The sequence below is a fragment of the Telmatherina bonti genome (genome assembly GCF_933228915.1).
Source record: "Telmatherina bonti genome assembly, chromosome: 21".
NCBI classification, from domain to species: domain Eukaryota; kingdom Metazoa; phylum Chordata; class Actinopteri; order Atheriniformes; family Telmatherinidae; genus Telmatherina; species Telmatherina bonti.
This window is the reverse complement of record NC_136630.1, coordinates 32,055,731-32,075,386: the sequence shown is the minus strand read 5'-3', so window position 1 is coordinate 32,075,386 and position 19,656 is coordinate 32,055,731. Positions and strand designations below refer to the sequence as shown.

Genomic DNA, 19,656 nt, shown 5'->3' with positions numbered 1-19,656 from the left:
GATATCTGTCCCTGCTGGAGGACGTTATCTGTCCCCGCTGGAGGACGTTATCTGTCCCTGCTGGAGGACGTTAACTGTCCCCGCTGGAGGACGTTATCTGTCCCTGCTGGAGGACGTTAACTGTCCCTGTTGTAGGACGTTATCTGTCCCTGCTGGAGGACGTTATCTGTCCCTGTTGGTGGACGTTATCTGTCCCCGCTGGAGGACGTTATCTGTCCCCGCTGGAGGACGTTAACTGTCCCTGTTGTAGGACGTTATCTGTCCCTGCTGGAGGACGTTATCTGTCCCTGCTGGAGGACGATATCTGTCCCTGCTGGAGGACGTGATCTGGTGGAGGACGTTATCTGTCCCTGCTGGAGGACGTTATCTGTCCCTGTTGGAGGATGTTATCTGTCCCTGCTGGAGGACGTTATCTGTCCCTGCTGGAGGCCGTTATCTGTCCCTGTTGGAGGACGTTATCTGTCCCTGTTGGAGGACGTTATCTGTCCCCGCTGGAGGACGTTATCTGTCCCTGCTGGAGGACGTTATCTGTCCCTGTTGTAGGACGTTATCTGTCCCTGCTGGAGGACGTTATCTGTCCCTGCTGGAGGACGTTATCTGTCCCCGCTGGAGGACGTTATCTGTCCCTGCTGGAGGACGATATCTGTCCCTGCTGGAGGACGTGATCTGGTGGAGGACGTTATCTGTCCCTGCTGGAGGACGTTATCTGTCCCTGTTGGAGGATGTTATCTGTCCCTGCTGGAGGACGTTATCTGTCCCTGCTGGAGGACGATATCTGTCCCTGCTGGAGGACGTGATCTGGTGGAGGACGTTATCTGTCCCTGCTCGAGGACGTTATCTGTCCCTGCTGGAGGACGTTATCTGTCCCTGTTGGAGGACGTTATCTGTCCCTGCTGGAGGACGTTATCTGTTCCTGCTGGAGGACGTTATCTGTCCCCGCTGGAGGACGTTATCTGTCCCTGCTGGAGGACGTTATCTGTCCCCGTTGGAGGACGTTATCTGTCCCCGCTGGAGGACGTTATCTGGTGGAGGAAGTTATCTGTCCCTGCTGGAGGACGTTATCTGTCCCTGCTGGAGGACGTTATCTGGTGGAGGACGTTATCTGTCCCCATTGGAGGACGTTATCTGTCCCTGCTGGAGGACGTTATCTGTCCCTGCTGGAGGACGTTATCTGTCCCTGTTGGAGGACGTTATCTGTCCCTGCTGGAGGACGTTATCTGGTGGAGGACGTTATCTGTCCCCGTTGGAGGACGTTATCTGTCCCTGCTGGAGGACGTTATCTGTCCCTGTTGGAGGACGTTATCTGTCCCTGCTGGAGGACGTTATCTGTCCCTGCTGGAGGACGTTATCTGTCCCTGTTGGAGGACGTTATCTGTCCCTGCTGGAGGACGTTATCTGTCCCCGTTGGAGGACGTTATCTGTCCCTGCTGGAGGACGTTATCTGTCCCCGTTGGAGGACGTTATCTGTCCCCGCTGGAGGACGTTATCTGGAAGACGTTATCTGTCCCTGCTGGAGGACGTTATCTGTCCCTGCTGGAGGACGTGATCTGTCCCCGCTGGAGGACGTTATCTGTCCCTGCTGGAGGACGTTATCTGTCCCTGCTGGAGGACGTTATCTGTCCCTGCTGGAGGACGTTATCTGTCCCTGTTGTAGGACGTTATCTGTCCCTGCTGGAGGACGTTATCTGTCCCTGCTGGAGGACGATATCTGTCCCTGCTGGAGGACGTGATCTGGTGGAGGACGTTATCTGTCCCTGCTGGAGGACGTTATCTGTCCCTGTTGGAGGATGTTATCTGTCCCTGCTGGAGGACGTTATCTGTCCCTGCTGGAGGCCGTTATCTGTCCCTGTTGGAGGACGTTATCTGTCCCTGTTGGAGGACGTTATCTGTCCCCGCTGGAGGACGTTATCTGTCCCTGCTGGAGGACGTTATCTGTCCCTGTTGTAGGACGTTATCTGTCCCTGCTGGAGGACGTTATCTGTCCCTGCTGGAGGACGTTATCTGTCCCCGCTGGAGGACGTTATCTGTCCCTGCTGGAGGACGATATCTGTCCCTGCTGGAGGACGTGATCTGGTGGAGGACGTTATCTGTCCCTGCTGGAGGACGTTATCTGTCCCTGTTGGAGGATGTTATCTGTCCCTGCTGGAGGACGTTATCTGTCCCTGCTGGAGGACGATATCTGTCCCTGCTGGAGGACGTGATCTGGTGGAGGACGTTATCTGTCCCTGCTCGAGGACGTTATCTGTCCCTGCTGGAGGACGTTATCTGTCCCTGTTGGAGGACGTTATCTGTCCCTGCTGGAGGACGTTATCTGTTCCTGCTGGAGGACGTTATCTGTCCCCGCTGGAGGACGTTATCTGTCCCTGCTGGAGGACGTTATCTGTCCCCGTTGGAGGACGTTATCTGTCCCCGCTGGAGGACGTTATCTGGTGGAGGAAGTTATCTGTCCCTGCTGGAGGACGTTATCTGTCCCTGCTGGAGGACGTTATCTGGTGGAGGACGTTATCTGTCCCCATTGGAGGACGTTATCTGTCCCTGCTGGAGGACGTTATCTGTCCCTGCTGGAGGACGTTATCTGTCCCTGTTGGAGGACGTTATCTGTCCCTGCTGGAGGACGTTATCTGGTGGAGGACGTTATCTGTCCCCGTTGGAGGACGTTATCTGTCCCTGCTGGAGGACGTTATCTGTCCCTGTTGGAGGACGTTATCTGTCCCTGCTGGAGGACGTTATCTGTCCCTGCTGGAGGACGTTATCTGTCCCTGTTGGAGGACGTTATCTGTCCCTGCTGGAGGACGTTATCTGTCCCCGTTGGAGGACGTTATCTGTCCCTGCTGGAGGACGTTATCTGTCCCCGTTGGAGGACGTTATCTGTCCCCGCTGGAGGACGTTATCTGGAAGACGTTATCTGTCCCTGCTGGAGGACGTTATCTGTCCCTGCTGGAGGACGTGATCTGTCCCCGCTGGAGGACGTTATCTGTCCCTGCTGGAGGACGTTATCTGTCCCTGCTGGAGGACGTTATCTGTCCCCGCTGGAGGACGTTATCTGTCCCTGCTGGAGGACGTTATCTGTCCCTGCTGGAGGACGTTATCTGGTGGAGGACGTTATCTGTCCCTGCTCGAGGACGTTATCTGTCCCTGCTGGAGGACGTTATCTGTCCCCGTTGGAGGACGTTATCTGTCCCCGCTGGAGGACGTTATCTGCTGGAGGACGTTATCTGTCCCTGCTGGAGGACGTTATCTTTCCCTGCTGGAAGACGTTATCTGGTGGAGGACGTTATCTGTCCCTGTTGGAGGACGTTATCTGTCCCCGCTGGAGGACGTTATCTGGTGGAGGACGTTATCTGTCCCTGCTGGAGGACGTTATCTGGTGGAGGACGTTATCTGTCCCCGTTGGAGGACGTTATCTGTCCCTGCTGGAGGACGTTATCTGTCCCTGCTGGAGGACGTTATCTGTCCCTGCTGGAGGACGATATCTGTCCCTGCTGGAGGACGATATCTCTCCCCGCTGGAGGACGTTATCTGTCCCCGCTGGAGGACGTTTTCTGTCCCCGCTGGAGGACGTTATCTGTCCCTGCTGGAGGACAATATCTGTCCCTGCTGGAGGACGTTATCTGTCCCCGCTGGAGGACGTTATCTGTCCCCGTTGGAGGACGTTATCTGTCCCCGCTGGAGGACGTTATCTGTCCCCGTTGGAGGACGTTATCTGTCCCCGCTGGAGGACGTTATCTGTCCCTGCTGGAGGACGTTATCTGTCCCTGCTGGAGGACGTTATCTGTCCCTGCTGGAGGACGATATCTGTCCCCGCTGGATGACGTTATCTGTCCCCGCTGGAGGACGTTATCTGTCCCCGTTGGAGGACGTTATCTGTCCCCGCTGGAGGACGTTATCTGTCCCCGTTGGAGGACGTTATCTGTCCCCGCTGGAGGACGTTATCTGGTGGAGGACGTTATCTGTCCCTGCTGGAGGACGTTATCTGTCCCTGTTGGAGGACGTTATCTGTCCCTGCTGGAGGACGTTATCTGTCCCCGCTGGAGGACGTTATCTGTCCCTGCTGGAGGACGTTATCTGGTGGAGGACGTTATCTGTCCCCGTTGGAGGACGTTATCTGTCCCTGCTGGAGGACGTTATCTGTCCCTGCTGGAGGACGTTATCTGTCCCCGTTGGAGGACGTTATCTGTCCCTGCTGGAGGACGTTATCTGTCCCCGTTGGAGGACGTTATCTGTCACTGTTGGAGGACGTTATCTGTCCCTGTTGGAGGACGTTATCTGACACTGTTGGAGGACGTTATCTGTCCTCGCTGGAGGACGTTATCTGTCCCTGTTGGAGGACGTTATCTGTCCTCGCTGGAGGACGTTATCTGTCTCTGTTGGAGGACGTTATCTGTCCTCGCTGGAGGACGTTATCTGTCCCTGTTGGAGGACGTTATCTGACACTGTTGGAGGACGTTATCTGTCCTCGCTGGAGGACGTTATCTGTCCCTGTTGGAGGACGTTATCTGTCCTCGCTGGAGGACGTTATCTGTCCCTGTTGGAGGACGTTATCTGTCCTCGCTGGAGGACGTTATCTGTCCCTGTTGGAGGACGTTATCTGTCCTCGCTGGAGGACGTTATCTTTCCCCGTTGGAGGACGTTATCTGTCACTGTTGGAGGACGTTATCTGTCCTCGCTGGAGGACGTTATCTGTCCCCGTTGGAGGACGTTATCTGGTGGAGGACGTTATCTGTCCCTGCTGGAGGACGTTATCTGTCCCTGCTGGAGGACATACAAGGTTTCAAAGTGGAATTATTAATATTTATCAGGGCGTCCGCCTGACCTTTTATCACCGATATGTGGGCGTGACAATACGCTCACTCACGCGCGCCACATTTAGTGTTAATCTGGATTCATAAAGGAAACAGGCATGGGACGTGTGCACTGCCTAATAAATCAGGAAGTTTTTTGCGTCGCATTTCCCGTTTTCCGTACGTACGCCACCTTTAGTCATCGTTGCTACGCAGTTTTATAAACGAGGATCTACATTCAGCCGTTCTAGTTCTGAAGACGGACTTCATATAGTTTGGGTTGCTTATTTAGACAGGAACATAAACTGTTTTTTTCTGGTTCTGACCAGACATGGCTTTGGTTGATCTGGTCTGTGTCCATGACCCCCCCCAGACCTAGATGAAGAAGTCAGACTAAACCTGGTCAAGTTTTAGGTCCTGGTCTACCTGGTGGGCATTCAACCTACAAACAAAACCTTGACGGAGGTGGACCCAGTCTCTGGGTAGACTGAAACCCTGGTTCTTCCTCTGTTCTTCCAGGAAAAGATGTTCCACTTTTGGGTGAACACTTTCTTCATTCCGGGCCCGGAAGAGAACTCAGACAAACTGGAAAATGGCAGCACCGGGATGCTGCGGGACCTGCCGGACAGAACGCAGCAGAACGCGGGGACCATGGCGGCAGTGACGGCAGGAAATGAAACCAACGACAGAGACTTCCTGGTTCTGACTCTGACCAAGAACGAACTTGATAAGGCCAACAAGGATAAGGCCAACAGGAACTTCTCTCCAAACTTCAAGGTAGAGCTGCACTCGTCTCTTAGATCTGCTTATTTATTCCAGGAGGAGAATCTTCAGAGTAGGCCAAACACGTCCGGCGACAACACGCCGCCATGTTCCTTCTAATTGGAATATTTTCCACCTTTGTCCATTAAATGAGTTCATCTGGGTCCTGCTGATGGTTCTCCTCCCATCTAACGTTCTGCATGCATCGAAGCAATCCATCTACTCCAGATTAAAGATTTTCCAAACCAGATGACCCAGATCTTCTTTTCAGTAAAAGTTAGAAAATTCAACCTGATCCAGGTTTTAGTCTGGATCAGCAGCTAGCCTGCTGTGTTAACGTCTAGAACCTAACGGGATAAATGGGTCCGTCTTCTTGTTCTAAAACTGTCCAGTCAGAGTCCAGAGGTCAGTAAAATACAAAAACATTGTTGATTTAGTACAGGTGAAACATGAGGGATGATTTGGTTGTTATAAGTTCTGTGTACAGGTTCTAACGCAGGTTCTCCTTAGTACAGCTTCTCTTCCACTTAACGTTCAATGTTTTTAGGCAGACTAAACAGACTTCCACCTGTCCTTCTGATCACATGTCCAACTGTTCTCCTATCCATCTTGTCTAGAGATGAATCGTATTCACAGTATTGAGATCCCGTTCTTTATTATTTTTTATTATTCCAGCAAACTGGCACGCTGACCCTAACCCTCCTGCACTGTTTAAGTCTCTTCAATCATTCAGATCTTCGACTCCGCAGCGCCTTCAGAAGATGTGTGCAATACTTTTCTCATTTTAAAACTCTGTAGGTTTTTTTTAGATATTTAGAATTTTGTAAAAATAAATTCAGAATTGTGATTGAATGAAAGTCCTTCCAACCAACTGCGGATTGGACGTTGAGAGAAGACAGCTGTTAAGAAGAGATTTTGAATGTTTTACACACATCTCTGCCGCTAATCAGAAAAGATAAAATAATTTTGAATATCAGTATTTTATGAAGGCTGCACGGTGGCACGGTGGTTAGCACTGTGGCCTCACAGCAAGAGGTTCACTGGTTCGATCCTTGGCTGGGGAGGGGTTTGGTCAGTGGCCTTTCTGTGTGGAGTCTGCATGTTCTCCCCGTGTATGCGTGGGTTCTCTCCGGGTTCTCCGGCTTCCTCCCACCATCCTAAGACATGCATGATAGGTTAATTGGTCACTCTAAATTGCCCCTAGGAATGAGTGTGAGCGTGAGTGGTTGTGTGTCTCTGTGTGGCCCTGCGATGGACTGGCGAGCTGTCCAGGGTGTACCCTGCCTGTCGCCCAAAGCCAGCTGGGATAGGCTCCAGCTTCCCCGCAACCCTGAATTGGATTAAGCGGTTCAGAATATGAATGAATGAATGAGTATTTTATGAAAATGTAGTATATTTGTGAATGTAGTAGACATTTTCACTTGTTAAAATTTTTTTACATGTTTCATTTTAGACACAAGGTTGAAAAGATTGCTGAGTTCTGTGTTTCACTAAGTTCTGATCTATGGTTCTGACGTGGCGCGGAACAACCGCAGCCTTTCAGAACAATTGGTTACGTAATGGAACACGACATGGAACAGTAGTGTGACTTCCACGTCTCGATACAGATCATGGAACGTTGTTTCGCTTCGCACGTTCCACAGTAGTATCAGTACGGACTGGAACACCGTTTCGAATGGCACCTAAAATAAAAAGTGTGTCCTTACATCGCCACTAGATGGCACTCTAAGAGCAGAAATCAATCCACTTTTCAGACTACGGTGCTTTCGCTTGACCAACACGGCTGTTTCTGTAGTAGCTAAACTTCAGTAGTTAGTGATAAGTGGTTGATGCAACATTAAAAAATCATTTATGATCAGCTGAAGTTTAATAATTATTTCTGCAGAGCATCTTGGCCATCTTCAGTTCTTGTTGTTTTTCTACATTATTTCTACATGCACCACAAGGCGATGTTCCTACATGTAGCTCTGATCTATAGTGGTGTGAGACTAGCAAGTTTCACATAAATGACTCCATTGTCTTTTCTGCGACACTTTGGCATGCTACTCCGTTCTACAAATGAAAAGTGTTCCATTATTCGCCACTAGATGCCACTCTAAGAACAGAGATGAAAAGAATCTGCATGCTTTTCCGTCTGTGGTGCTTTACAGTTGACCAACACGTCAATGGTAAAAAATATTTAACACTACTGCCAGGGTGCTGCAAAGTTTACAATATCTTGCACAAATATTGAATGTATCCTCTTCCCAATAGAAGACCTTTGTCTTTATCCACACGTATGAGTGTGCAGGAGGGTGGCCTAGTGTTTATGAGAATTGGGCTTTGGCTCTGGATGTTGTGGGTTCAGATCCAACAACTGACATTTTACATATTATGTCCTTACAATACAACTCATCACCTCCTTCCTCATTTTAATCTTCAAGAAATGATTCCTCAGTTTTCATCACTTCAAAAAAGGTTTTCTTTGGATTTCTTTTATACTTTTTCAGACTGGAAAGAATGCTGTGCATCTGCCACCTGCTGGAAGGTGCTGCCACCGATTTCAGGAACATCTATTCAGCTTTTTGCATCAGTAACACATTATCACATTCACACTTGCTGTTATGTGACAACAATTTTCTAGTTTCAATATTAGTGTTATTATGACACTTGGTGATGACTAAATCATTGAAACATCATGTGATTGCCTGCTGTGGAGTCACGTCACAATTCCCAACTTTATCTCAGACTCACTTTCCACAAATAATTGAAATGCTGTGAAAATATCTTCTAGACAGAAAAAATGTTACCTCTGATGACATGCTGACGTTAACAAAGCCTGTAAAGACCAGCGGATCCATTTTAAGCTGAAATACAACTAGAAATTAATACAATAACAGGAGAGACAAATGTTTCACCCCTTGGAAGAGTTTTATAAAACTCTTCAGCTGGTAGAGCATTTTTCAGATGCAGCTAGCGACTTTTTATTCAGCAGTTTAAGTGAAGCAGTCATCGCACTTTCCATCCAAACCCAGGTCAGCGTGATAATCTCACTGCTGATGGAAATAATTAATGTATATTCTTTAATTCTAGTCAGTTTTCGCCAGTGTGGCCGTGAAATGGGCATGAAATTCTGTGCTGAAATTTAACTCGTAAAGAACCCTGATTGGGGTTTTGTGTCGTCTGCATGGAGACATGTTTTTATGCAGACAGGTCATTTCAAAAGCACCTGAAAACTTCTTTATTCAGAAATACTTAATATAATCTAATGTTTTCATTAGATTAGAAAATTGCGTGTTTTATGTTTGTCTCAATTTTAACTTAAAGCACTTTGAGATTTTGTTTAAAATGAAAAGTGCAAAATAAATGTCTATTATTTATTTATTTATTTATTTTTTTGGCTGCTCCTGATTGGACGTTACCGTCAGTTTAAGCTCTCTGATTGGTGGAAAGTCTGACAGGAAGTGTCTTCATCATCATGTCCAGGTGGAAATAGAGGCCTCTTAGCAACATGGTAGTGATGGTGATGAAGATGTGATAAATAATGTTGGATTTACCATCTAGAGTCTCTGAATAAACTCTACATCTGGATTGCAGACCTCCTGGACGGATAGAAACGCTGACCTAAAGGATAACATATCCACGCAGTCTGACTCTGAATGTCTCCTTCAGGTCAAACTCTTCTTCACCAAGACAGTGGAGGAAGGAGGCCACTGCGACGCCAGCAGCACGTCAGCCTCGGTGACGCCGGACGTCAGCGACAACGAACCGGATCACTACCGCTACTCCGACACCACAGATTCCGACACCGAGAACGAGCCCTTCGAAGAGGACCACCACAATCAGATCACTAAAGTCTGACACACACTCACACATGATTGTGTACGCATGTGTATAAATCCATTAACAGACGTGTGTACATGCAGTCGTGAACCCCAGACCGAGGCCTGGTCTGAATTCTAGAGGACTTTAACCGATGGACCAGAACGATCTGTGGACTCTAGACTGAAAGAGCAAAGACCACAATCTGCCCCCTCCTCACCCCCTCTACTTTGTTCACAGCTGGACAATCATTACCTGGTGAGCAGCAATGAGGGGGCGTGGCTATCTGTGTGTGGGCGGGGCCAAGCCAGGCAACAGATGAATGGACAGATTTAACCAGAAAGGAGTAAAACTTGAATATAAACAAACTGAAAAACAAGTTGACTTCGTTATTGGCGTCACCAAGATGCCAAGAAGATGTTCAATCCTTCGTTTCCTCTTTCCTTCCTTCCTTTGTTCCTGAGCAGCTTTAGGAATCTTCCTGCAGATGGATCCTGACTCTGTATCGGGCTCAATGTCGCAGTGTTGCGCTCATCTCTGTGCATTTGTTTTTCAGCCAAATTCACATTCGACGGATTCCCTGAAACATTTCAGGTCCACTCCGGTCCTTCACTTTCTCTTCTGATCTGATCAGTTGGATTATCAAAATGAAGGATCAATGATTTTGAAGGTTTTGTTTTAAAGAATCTAGAGAAACGTTGAATGTGATTCTGGTCTGGTTCCAGCCGGACTGATTCAGATACCTCCAACCTAGGCTCTAGTCCAGATCCATCCAGACCAATGCCAACGCCTCCATACTCGGCTCTGGACCAGAAGATTCTTTACTATCTGCTGCAGCTGTCAATCTCCTTTCAGCTGATCTATCGGCTGGGGCAGTTCCTGTCTCCGTCTGTCCAATCAGCTTCCTCGCCTGCAGGAAAGTTTTTGTTGTACTCTAACTTATATCAATCATTAAGCTAAACAACAGACAAGCTATCTACAGTGTAACCATTCCCTCTGCTGATCTGCTTTATGATAAACTCGGAGTCTCCCGACACTCCTGTAAATATTCTCAGGCATGCTCAGTCTGTCCATGGGAGCCAGTCTGGCTCTCATCGTGAAAACCATAGACCGTATATGAAAGATGGACGGAGCCTTCGGCGATTAAAAGTGAAGCCGATGCGGAAGTGCATAAAACTGCAGTTCCCCCTTCATCCACTAGGGGCTGCAAAGCAGAGCAAATTCTCATAGACTCCCATGTTAAAAAGACCAACTTCACAGCAGAAATAAACATGTTTACAGCAGAAATAAACATGTTTACAGCCTGATACAAAAATCTATTGTAGGTTTAATAGGTCAGGTTTACCTTCATGACAACTGTGGGGGGAGTGAATTTTTTCTAACTCGCCTGTTTAAAAGTAATTTAATCTTCAAGTTCGGCATATTTAGGGGCGTGTCCTTTTGATTGACAGGTACCTGATCTCCCGCTTCAAGTCAGAACAACTGCAGTTTTTAGCCGGTTAACAACGTGACCTAGCTTCAGCCCGCTTACCTCCGTTAGCTGGTTAGCTCCCGTTATCTTGAGGTTAGCTCGGTTAGCTCTTAGCTACAGAAAGCTCAGAGTTCGCTCGATGTCAATCATCCACCATGACGCTCACAGCCCCCTCTCTGACATCACGGAGGCTCCGCCCATCTCTTTATATACAGTCTATGGTGAAAACATAGTCATTGTGAGGTCAATTCATTTCATGGTATAAGCTACAACAGTCCTCGGTTTATTTAGAACCTTCTGGAAAAAGAATCCAGGACTTTGATGACGTCAGCACCCAAGCTCCGAACCATTTAGCTCTGACGTCGGTCCTCATGGACTGTTCGTCAAACTTTGGCAGTTCCCAGAGATGTCTGAGCTCAGAAATTCACGCAACCTGTACCTTTAACAGTATGATCACATTGGCATCGACTTTTCTGTCTGGATGAACTTTAGAGATGCTCCAATGAAATGGCTCCTCGTCTCCCGTTGTCACTGAGCATTTCGCTGCCTTCTGCTCATCTGGATATTACGAGCACACTCTTATGATCCGTCCAATTGATTGAAGCCTCTCTATTGATCACTTTAAGGACTATCTGCCATCAGATGCAGTGTGAGTAGAACTTTTAGTCTGGTTCCCTGTTTTCCGTCCTGACATTTGGTGCTAAATTTATTTAAGTTCAAGTCAGTTCTATAACAATCATTTTCGAGTGGTGTTGGGACTCTGGATCACGTCATTAGGCCCAGAACAACTCGATCACATGCGGCAACACAGGACTCAGCGTCAGCTGTCGATAAACAGAACCTATCAAAAGTCCTGAACCAGCTGGATCAAGTAAGGGTGAGAAGGACCTCAAAACATTCAGAGAAGGAAAGTCTAAATGCCACAAGTCCGACTCAATGGGTCTGACTGTGATACGTCCAGTTGGTAGCTCAGTGAAAAGAAGCCTATGTTGGTCACATTAATAAGAAACTCTCTGTTTTGTAGAGTCGTACAAGTTACAAAGGTACTCAGCCAGAACTGGTTCCAGTATCAAGATGACCAGGCCCGATACCAGGTTCTCTACTGGGACTCGGGTAACTCCATCACATCACCAGCTGAACGGTGATCGGACAAAGAATCAGTGGCCTCCATCCCTTCTTCCCTTAAAAAAAAAAACCCATATCTGGTCTGGACTTTGAGTGGGACAGCCAGTAGGGTTGGGACTGGGGCTGGGACTGGGTCCAGCACAGGGACTGGGACTTGGGCAAAGACTGGCACTGGGACAGGAAGATCTTTACGTTCTTCATGATGGCCTTTGTGCAGATTTCAACCCATTTAATGGTGGCTGACATCTACGATCAATCGGTCTGAGTTGTGATTGGATCATTGATCGCGTTGGATGTGTCCATCCAAGTGCACTGGGTAAACCTGCTTCCTGTGTGATCAGGTGACAGAGCTTCTGTCGGACCTTCCGTCTACCACGTTAACCTCTGGGTGCTAAGCTAGCTAGGTCTGAAGCTGTGCCCATCATCCATCATGATGGTACTCAGCTGCAGCTCCGTCATCAGCGTCGTGGTCTGACTATCAATTCCTGTCCCGAGACATTTCGGTGCTGTCAGACCTGGCCTCGACACCTGCAGAAAATATTGGCAGAACATGTCACAATCAGAGTTTGGTCTTTCTTCATTTGCTGACCAGAAGTTGTCTTTAGTCCTGTCCAGAGCGGTTCTGGATGGGTCCAGGAGTCTTAGGCCAGGTGGGTGCTCTCAACTCTGTTTCAGGTCTTTTCTTCGGTCATAGACGACACAGCTCAGAACAGTTTCTCCATTGTCAACCGGCTTCCAGCTCAGATCCAGCCTGACAAAGCGGTTTGGACAGGTTGCTTTGGCTCATTGTGTTTACATCATCAGCAGACCTGCCAACATTACGCTGTTTTTATTACTCGTATTTCATCCACCATTCCTCCAATCAGTCTTCAAACAATCACCAGATTAACCAGTCAACTCTGTACGGTCGGGTCATCGGTTCTGATGAACTTAAAAACGCATCAGACAGTCTTTTTGGTTGTATCAACATTTCAGCGGTGGTGGGTGTGGTCAGTCTCTGTGCTCATAAAGTCCCACCCACATCACCATGTTTGATCCTGGTTGGCTCCCAAAGCGCTTCATCCCGTCCAGCGTCTGTTAGAGTGCAAGAAGGTCTGAACCTGGACCTGGTGGCCTCATGTGACTGAACCACAGCAGTGGATCAGGTCTGACTGGTTCTAGTTGGGTCTTATCGGTTCTGATTGGATCTGATCAGTCTGAACTCGTCTAGTTTTAAATGCTCTGTATCATCAGGTGTGCGTCTTGTTTTCTACTTGTTAAGGAAATAACAGAAAGTCTGCGTTAGCGGACAAACTTGTATCACCTTGGCAACATGTTAATCTGCCCCCTCCCCCTACCTCTTTTATTCTGCTGTTCCTTGTTTTATAATTAAATAAAGACACTGTTAAGGTGAATAAACTATTTATAAACAGCTACTGGTTGTTGTTTATTTGTTTGGACGAAGGTTGGAGGGAGTTGTAGTCACCTGCCAGTCACCTGATAAGGAATGAGCAGGTGAACAACAAAGTCTTGTCGAAGGTCAAGAAGATCGAAAATCAACCAACAATCAGACTTTGCATGTGTACATCGTGTGAATCCTGCTGAGGTTAATACCTTTATTTGAGAACTTTGTGTTTCTAAGCAGCAGTAGAAGCAACCGATAAATAACAGAGATCTCATGGATCAGAACAAAGTTCTGTTTGCTCACTATTACCCTACTGTTTGCTAGCTGTGAGCTAACAGGGAGCTAACAACTTCTGTTAGCTTACTGTTTGCAGAACTGAGCTATCTTCCTGTTCACGTGTTAGCTCCCTGTTCATAAGGTGCTATCTGACAGCATCAGAATATCAGCTCATGGAGGAGCTGGAAATCAAAACTCCAACTCTGCAGTGAGAGACCTCACTGCTCCACTGGTGCACGACTCCAGTCATGATCAAACAGCAACCAGGCTTAAAACCGGCTAAAGCTGGACGAGGGACCCAGTCTGGAGGTGCTGGAGTCCATGTTGGCCCATTGATCTGGACTCCTGCTGGTGGCAGTAGGAACCATAATCAGTGGGTCTCTGTCACACTGATGAGGAGGATGGTGCACATCAGCCGGACCTAAACATGGTTCCTGTGAAACCTCCAGCTTCACTTAGTCCGGAAAAAGCATTGTATTCATGGAGCCCTGGGTGTGTGCTTTATCCTTCAGCACTGCATAATCACAGTGAGCATGCTCAGTACAGCTAATAGAGAATGAGGTCACACACTCATAGCCTCGTGGACAACGACCAGAACTAAATCTGAACAAATAGGCTCCATAAGGATAATCAAAGTAGACTCCCCTGTAGGTCCACCAACAAACTGGGGACCAGTCAAGAGCCAGGAACCAGGCAAATATGAGGAAAGAGATATAAACCAGGAACTGAAAACCAAGACCTAGGCTGTGTCCGACTGTCGACACTGTTCCCCACTGGTCCCATTAAGGGCTCACACCATTTTATAGATGTCTAGAGAGAGAAAAGTAGTTCACTCAAAATTACCCACAATGCATCTTGAAAGGTAGTGAGCATCAATGGTCGCTAGACAAGTCAATATAGACTACAATACATTGCTGGCAGGAGCTCAAAGTGACACAAACGGAAACATCAAACATCAAAGCAGATAAAACAACTATAGATCATGAATTTATATACAGTTCTTATTTGTTTAATAGATGTGCAACAAAGAAAGAATAAAATACAATATATTTGATAATAAATATTACAATAATATTTTCACACAATTTTGGATTGAATTCAGAATGTGTCATGGTTGCCACGGTGACAGTGTCGTCAGATGATCTGCAACAATGAGAAAATCACCAACAAAATACCTGAGTCTCAATGCAGGGTCTGCACACTTCCAAATGCAGATTCGTCGGCTGCATACGTCATAGTGTCTCGCCAAGTGCTGTCCCAATATATATATATATATTTTTTATTGAGTTTTCAGAGAGATATTTACATTATAGAATATGAATTAGTTGTTGCAAAGTGCAATCATGAAGATAATCATTACAACAACCAAAAAGAGAAGAAAAATACAAGGGCAACAGAGAAATTCTACCAGTGATGTAGTTATAAAGTTTGAACAGATGTAAGGTTTCAGTACGTTTTCAGTTATTGCGGTTCAATTTTTGGATTATATTGAAATAAGTACATAAATCAGATTTTTGAAGAGAGAAAAAAGAGGGCATTTTTTTCAAGAATTTCATTTTAGATATGTGAAACTTTGCGAAAATAATCAGCAAATTGTTGATAAATGACTCTCCTTTGGACAAGTTGGAATTTCCAAAAATAAGGAGCAGGTCAGACTCACTTAAAAAGAAATCCTTACCTAAATGTTTCTTAAGATCTAATTGAAAGTCAAACCAGAAATCAGAGACATACACACATCGAAAAAATAAGTGTTGCATTTATCATTTAAAGCATTTATAAATGAGAACATTACCCGGGTAGTATTTATGCACAGTTTTGAAGATAAGTTCTTTAACCTTATTGGGCAGAATAAATTTGTAAGGAAGAGTAAATGTAGTGTTACACGTTTTTTCATCATGGTGACAGCTTTAATGCATATAACACAACAAAATGGGTTTCCTTTAAAGAAGAAGACAAGTAGTCAGATGAAGCTCCTTGGTTTAATTCCCAGCTTCAAGCTTTAAAACAGACATCAAGGCGTTTAGAAAGAAAATGGCGTTCATCTGGTCTAGAAGAGTGTCACATGGTCGAGAAAGAAAGTTTAATAGTGTATAAAAAAGCCCTGCGTAAGGCTAAAACAGCTTATTTTTCATCATTAACGGAGAAGAACAACAACCCCAGGTTTCTCTTCAGCACTGTAGCCAGGCTGACTCAGAGCCGTAGTACCGTTGAGCCCATCCATCTATCCATTCATCCATCCATCTATCTATCCATCCATCCATCCATCCATCCATCCATCCATCCATCTTCTGCCGCTTATCCGGGGTCGGGTCGCGGGGGCAGCAGCCTAAGCAGGGAAGCCCAGACTTCCCTCTCCCCAGCCACATTTGCCAACTCTGCGGGGGGGATCCTGAGGCATTCCCAGGCCAGCCGAGAGATATATATACGGGAGAGATATATACGAGATCTCGTTCTTTCGGTCACGACCCACAGCTCATGACCATAGGTGAGGGTAGGAACGTAGATCGACTGGTAAATCGAGAGCTTCACCTTCTGGCTCAGCTCCTTCTTCACCATGACAGACCGGCGCAGAGTCCGCATTACTGCAGACGCCGCACCGATCCATCTGTCGATCTCGTGCTCCATCCTTCCCTCACTCGTGAACAAGACCCCGAGATATTTAAACTCCTTCACTTGAGGCAGGACCTGACTCCCGACCCGGAGAGGACAATCCACCCTATTCCAGCTGAGGACCATGGTCTCAGATCTGGAGGTGCTGATTCTCATCCCAGCTGCTTCACACTCGGCCACAAATCGCTCAAGTGAGAGCTGGAGATCACGACCAGATGAAGCCAACAGGACCACGTCATCCGCAAAAAGCAGGGACCCAATCCTGAGCCGGATCTCCTCAACACCTCGGCTGCGCCTAGAAATTCTGTCCATATAAGTTATGAACAGAATCTGCGATAAAGGGCAGCCTTGGCGGAGTCCAACCCTCACCGGAAACTAATCCGACTTACTACCGGCAATGCAGACCAAGCTCTGACACCTGTCCTACAGGGACCGGACAGCTCGCACAAGGGGGTCCGGTAGCCCATACTCCCGGAGTACCCCCCACAGGAGCCCCCGGGGGACACGGTCAAAGCGCTTCTCCAGGTCCACAAAGCACATGTAAACTGGTTGGGCAAACTCCCATGCCCCCTCCAGGACCCCAAAGAGAGCTGGTTCACTGTTCCACTGTTTTTGCCTCGGCAACAGCCGAAGCTGCATGCCACTTAGCCCGCCGGTACCCATCAGCTGCCTCCAGAGTCCCACAGGCCAAGAAGGCCCGATAGGACTCCTTCTTCAGCTTGACGGCATCCCTCACTGCTGGTGTCCACCAATGAGTCCTGGGATTACCGCCACGACAGGCACCAACGACCTTGCAGCCACAGCTCCGGCTGGCCGCCTCAGCAATAGAGGCATGGAACACAGCCCATTCGGACTCAATGTCCCCCGCCTCACTCGGGACATGTTCGAAGCTCTACTGAAGGTGGGAGTTGAAGATCGCTCTGACAGGGGACTCAGCCAGACGTTCCCAGCAGACCCTCACAACACGTTTGGGCCTGCCAGATCTGACCGGCTTCCTCCCCCACCATCTGAGCCAACTCACCACCAGGTGGTGATCAGTTGAAGCTCCGCCCCCCTCTTCACCTGAGTGTCCAAGGCATGTGGCCGCGGGTCCGACAATACAACTACAAAATAGATCATCGAACTGCGGCCCAGGGAGTCCTGATGCCAGGTGTACATATGGACACTCTTATGTTGGAACATGGTGTTCGTTATGGACAATCCATGATGAGCACAGAGGTACTCTGAACTGCTGTTCGGTGCATAAGCACAGACAACAGTCAGGACCCGTCCCCCCACCCGAAGGCGGAGGGAAACTACCCTTTCATCCACCGGGGTAAACCCCAACGTGCAGGCACCAGGCTGGGGGCTGATGAGAATGCCCACACCTGCTCGGCGCCTCTCACCATGAGCAACTCCAGAGTGGAAGAAGGTCCAGCCCCTGTCAAGGGTTCTGGTTCCAGAGCCCAAGCCATGCGTCGAGGTGAGTCCAACTATATCTAGTTGGAACCGCTCAACCTCGCACACAAGCTCAGGCTCCTTCCCCACCAGAAAGGTGACGTTCCATGCCCCTAGAGCCAGCTTCTGCAGCCGGGGATCGGACCGCCAGGGTCCCCGCCTCTTGCTGCCGCCCAGCTCACATTGCACCCGACCCCTACGGCTCCTCCCGCAGATGGTGAGCCCACGGGAGGTGGGGCCCATGTAACCCTTTCGGGCTGAGCCCTGACCATAGACCTGTAGGATGACCGTTGAGCCATGTATTCCTTTGAACCTCAGCTGTGAAAATCTTATGAGTTTCTTTGTAAACAAAATAGTTTCTATTAGGAAGGAAATCAATAATAACCTTAACACTACTAATGCTATATCATCTGCAGCAGCCTTAGAGACGTCTTTAGAAGCTGATTTCTGATTGGACCGTTTCTGTCCTGTAAAGCTCTCCTGGTTATCAGCTACATCTCAACCTTCAACCTGGATTTTAGATCCTATCCCAACCAGATTATTCAAGGAAATATGTTTCTTAATCATTACACCTGTACTGGACCTGATCAATTCATCTCTATTAATTGGATATGTACCTCAATATTTTAAGACAGCTGTATTCAAACCAAAGCCAACTCTGGATCCAGGAGTTTTAGCTAATTATAGATCAATATCTAACCTCACCTTTTTGTCTAAAATTCTTGAGCAAACAGTTTCAACCCAACTATGTTCCTGAGCAGAAACAATCTGTTTGAAGAGTTTCAGCCAGGATTTAGAGCTCATCATAGCACAGAGACAGCACTGGTGAAAGTCTAATGATCTTCTCATGGTCTCAGATGAAGGACTGCAGTCTGGACTCATTCTGTTTGATCTCAGTGCTGCATTCAACACCATTGATCAAAACATTCTGCTACAGAGGCTGGAACATGTTATTGGGATTAAAGGGACCGCATTAGACTGGTTCCAGTCATATTTATCTGATAGATTTCAGTTTGTAAATGTAAATAATGAGTCATGGAGTTCCTCAGGGTTCTGTACTTGGACCAATACTTTTCAAATTAAACATGCTTCCCTTTGGAAATATCATCAGGCAGCATGGTAGAAACTGTCCTTTCTATGCAGATTATACTCAGATTTACCTCTCCATGAAGCCTGATGAAATCAATTTGTTAGATTACAAAGGTCTTACAGACATCAAGACCTGGATGACAGAATTTTCTCCTGTTAACCCTTTATAGGGGGCACCCAATGAAATACCTTGAAATTTGACATTTTACCTAAAAATTGTCCTTCTGGTATGTACCAAGACCTCTATTCTGTTGTTACATTATCAAAAAAAAAAAACAACATAGTTTCATGCTGAATATGAAAGAAAACGAAGTGATTAAAAATAGTCACTTGCCCCATAAAGGGTTAAGCTCAGACAAGACAGAGGTTGTTCTCTTCCATCTCTTATCAAAAATGGAAACTTCAGGCCTGAAAAACTTAGGACAAAATTATCCAGCTCTGTAATAAATCTGGATTACATTCATTTGGCTTCCAGTACCACTGTGAGGAACCTTAGAGTTCCTCTGGACCAGGATTTTTCTTTCAGCTCACATTTAAAACAGGTTTCTAGAACCTTCTTCCAGCTGCGTAAAATTGCAAACATGAGGGACATCCTGTCTCAGAGAGATGCAGAAAAATTAGTCCATGTCTTTGTAACTTCCAGACTGGATTACTGCAGTTCCTTATTAATGTTCTGTCCCAGATATGTCCTGAAAAGTCTCCAGCTGATCCAAAATGCTGCAGCGAGGGTTCTGATGAGAACTAGAGGAGAGATCATAGTTCTCCAGTTTTAGCGTCTCTCCATCGACTTCCTGTTGGATGAAGTTTAAAATTCTTCTCCTCACATATAAAGCTCTCCATGACCAAGCTCCATTGTACATAAAAGATCTTATAGTTCCATATATTCCAAATAGAGCACTTGGCTCTCAGACTGCAGGTTT

General features: G+C 47.2%; 1 protein-coding gene across 1 annotated transcript in view; it reads left to right on the top strand.

The window, feature by feature from the left end:
• Positions 1-13,473, top strand: part of ptenb (phosphatase and tensin homolog B) — a 28,047-nt gene extending 14,574 nt beyond the window's left edge. Inside the window, exons 8-9 of the mRNA XM_079260690.1 lie at positions 5,301-5,558; positions 9,195-13,473. Coding sequence (XP_079116816.1) covers positions 5,301-5,558; positions 9,195-9,383 — 447 coding nt within the window. The 3' untranslated portion in view covers positions 9,384-13,473. The remainder of the gene's footprint in view (positions 1-5,300; positions 5,559-9,194) is intronic.
• The last annotated feature ends 6,183 nt before the right edge of the window (positions 13,474-19,656 follow it).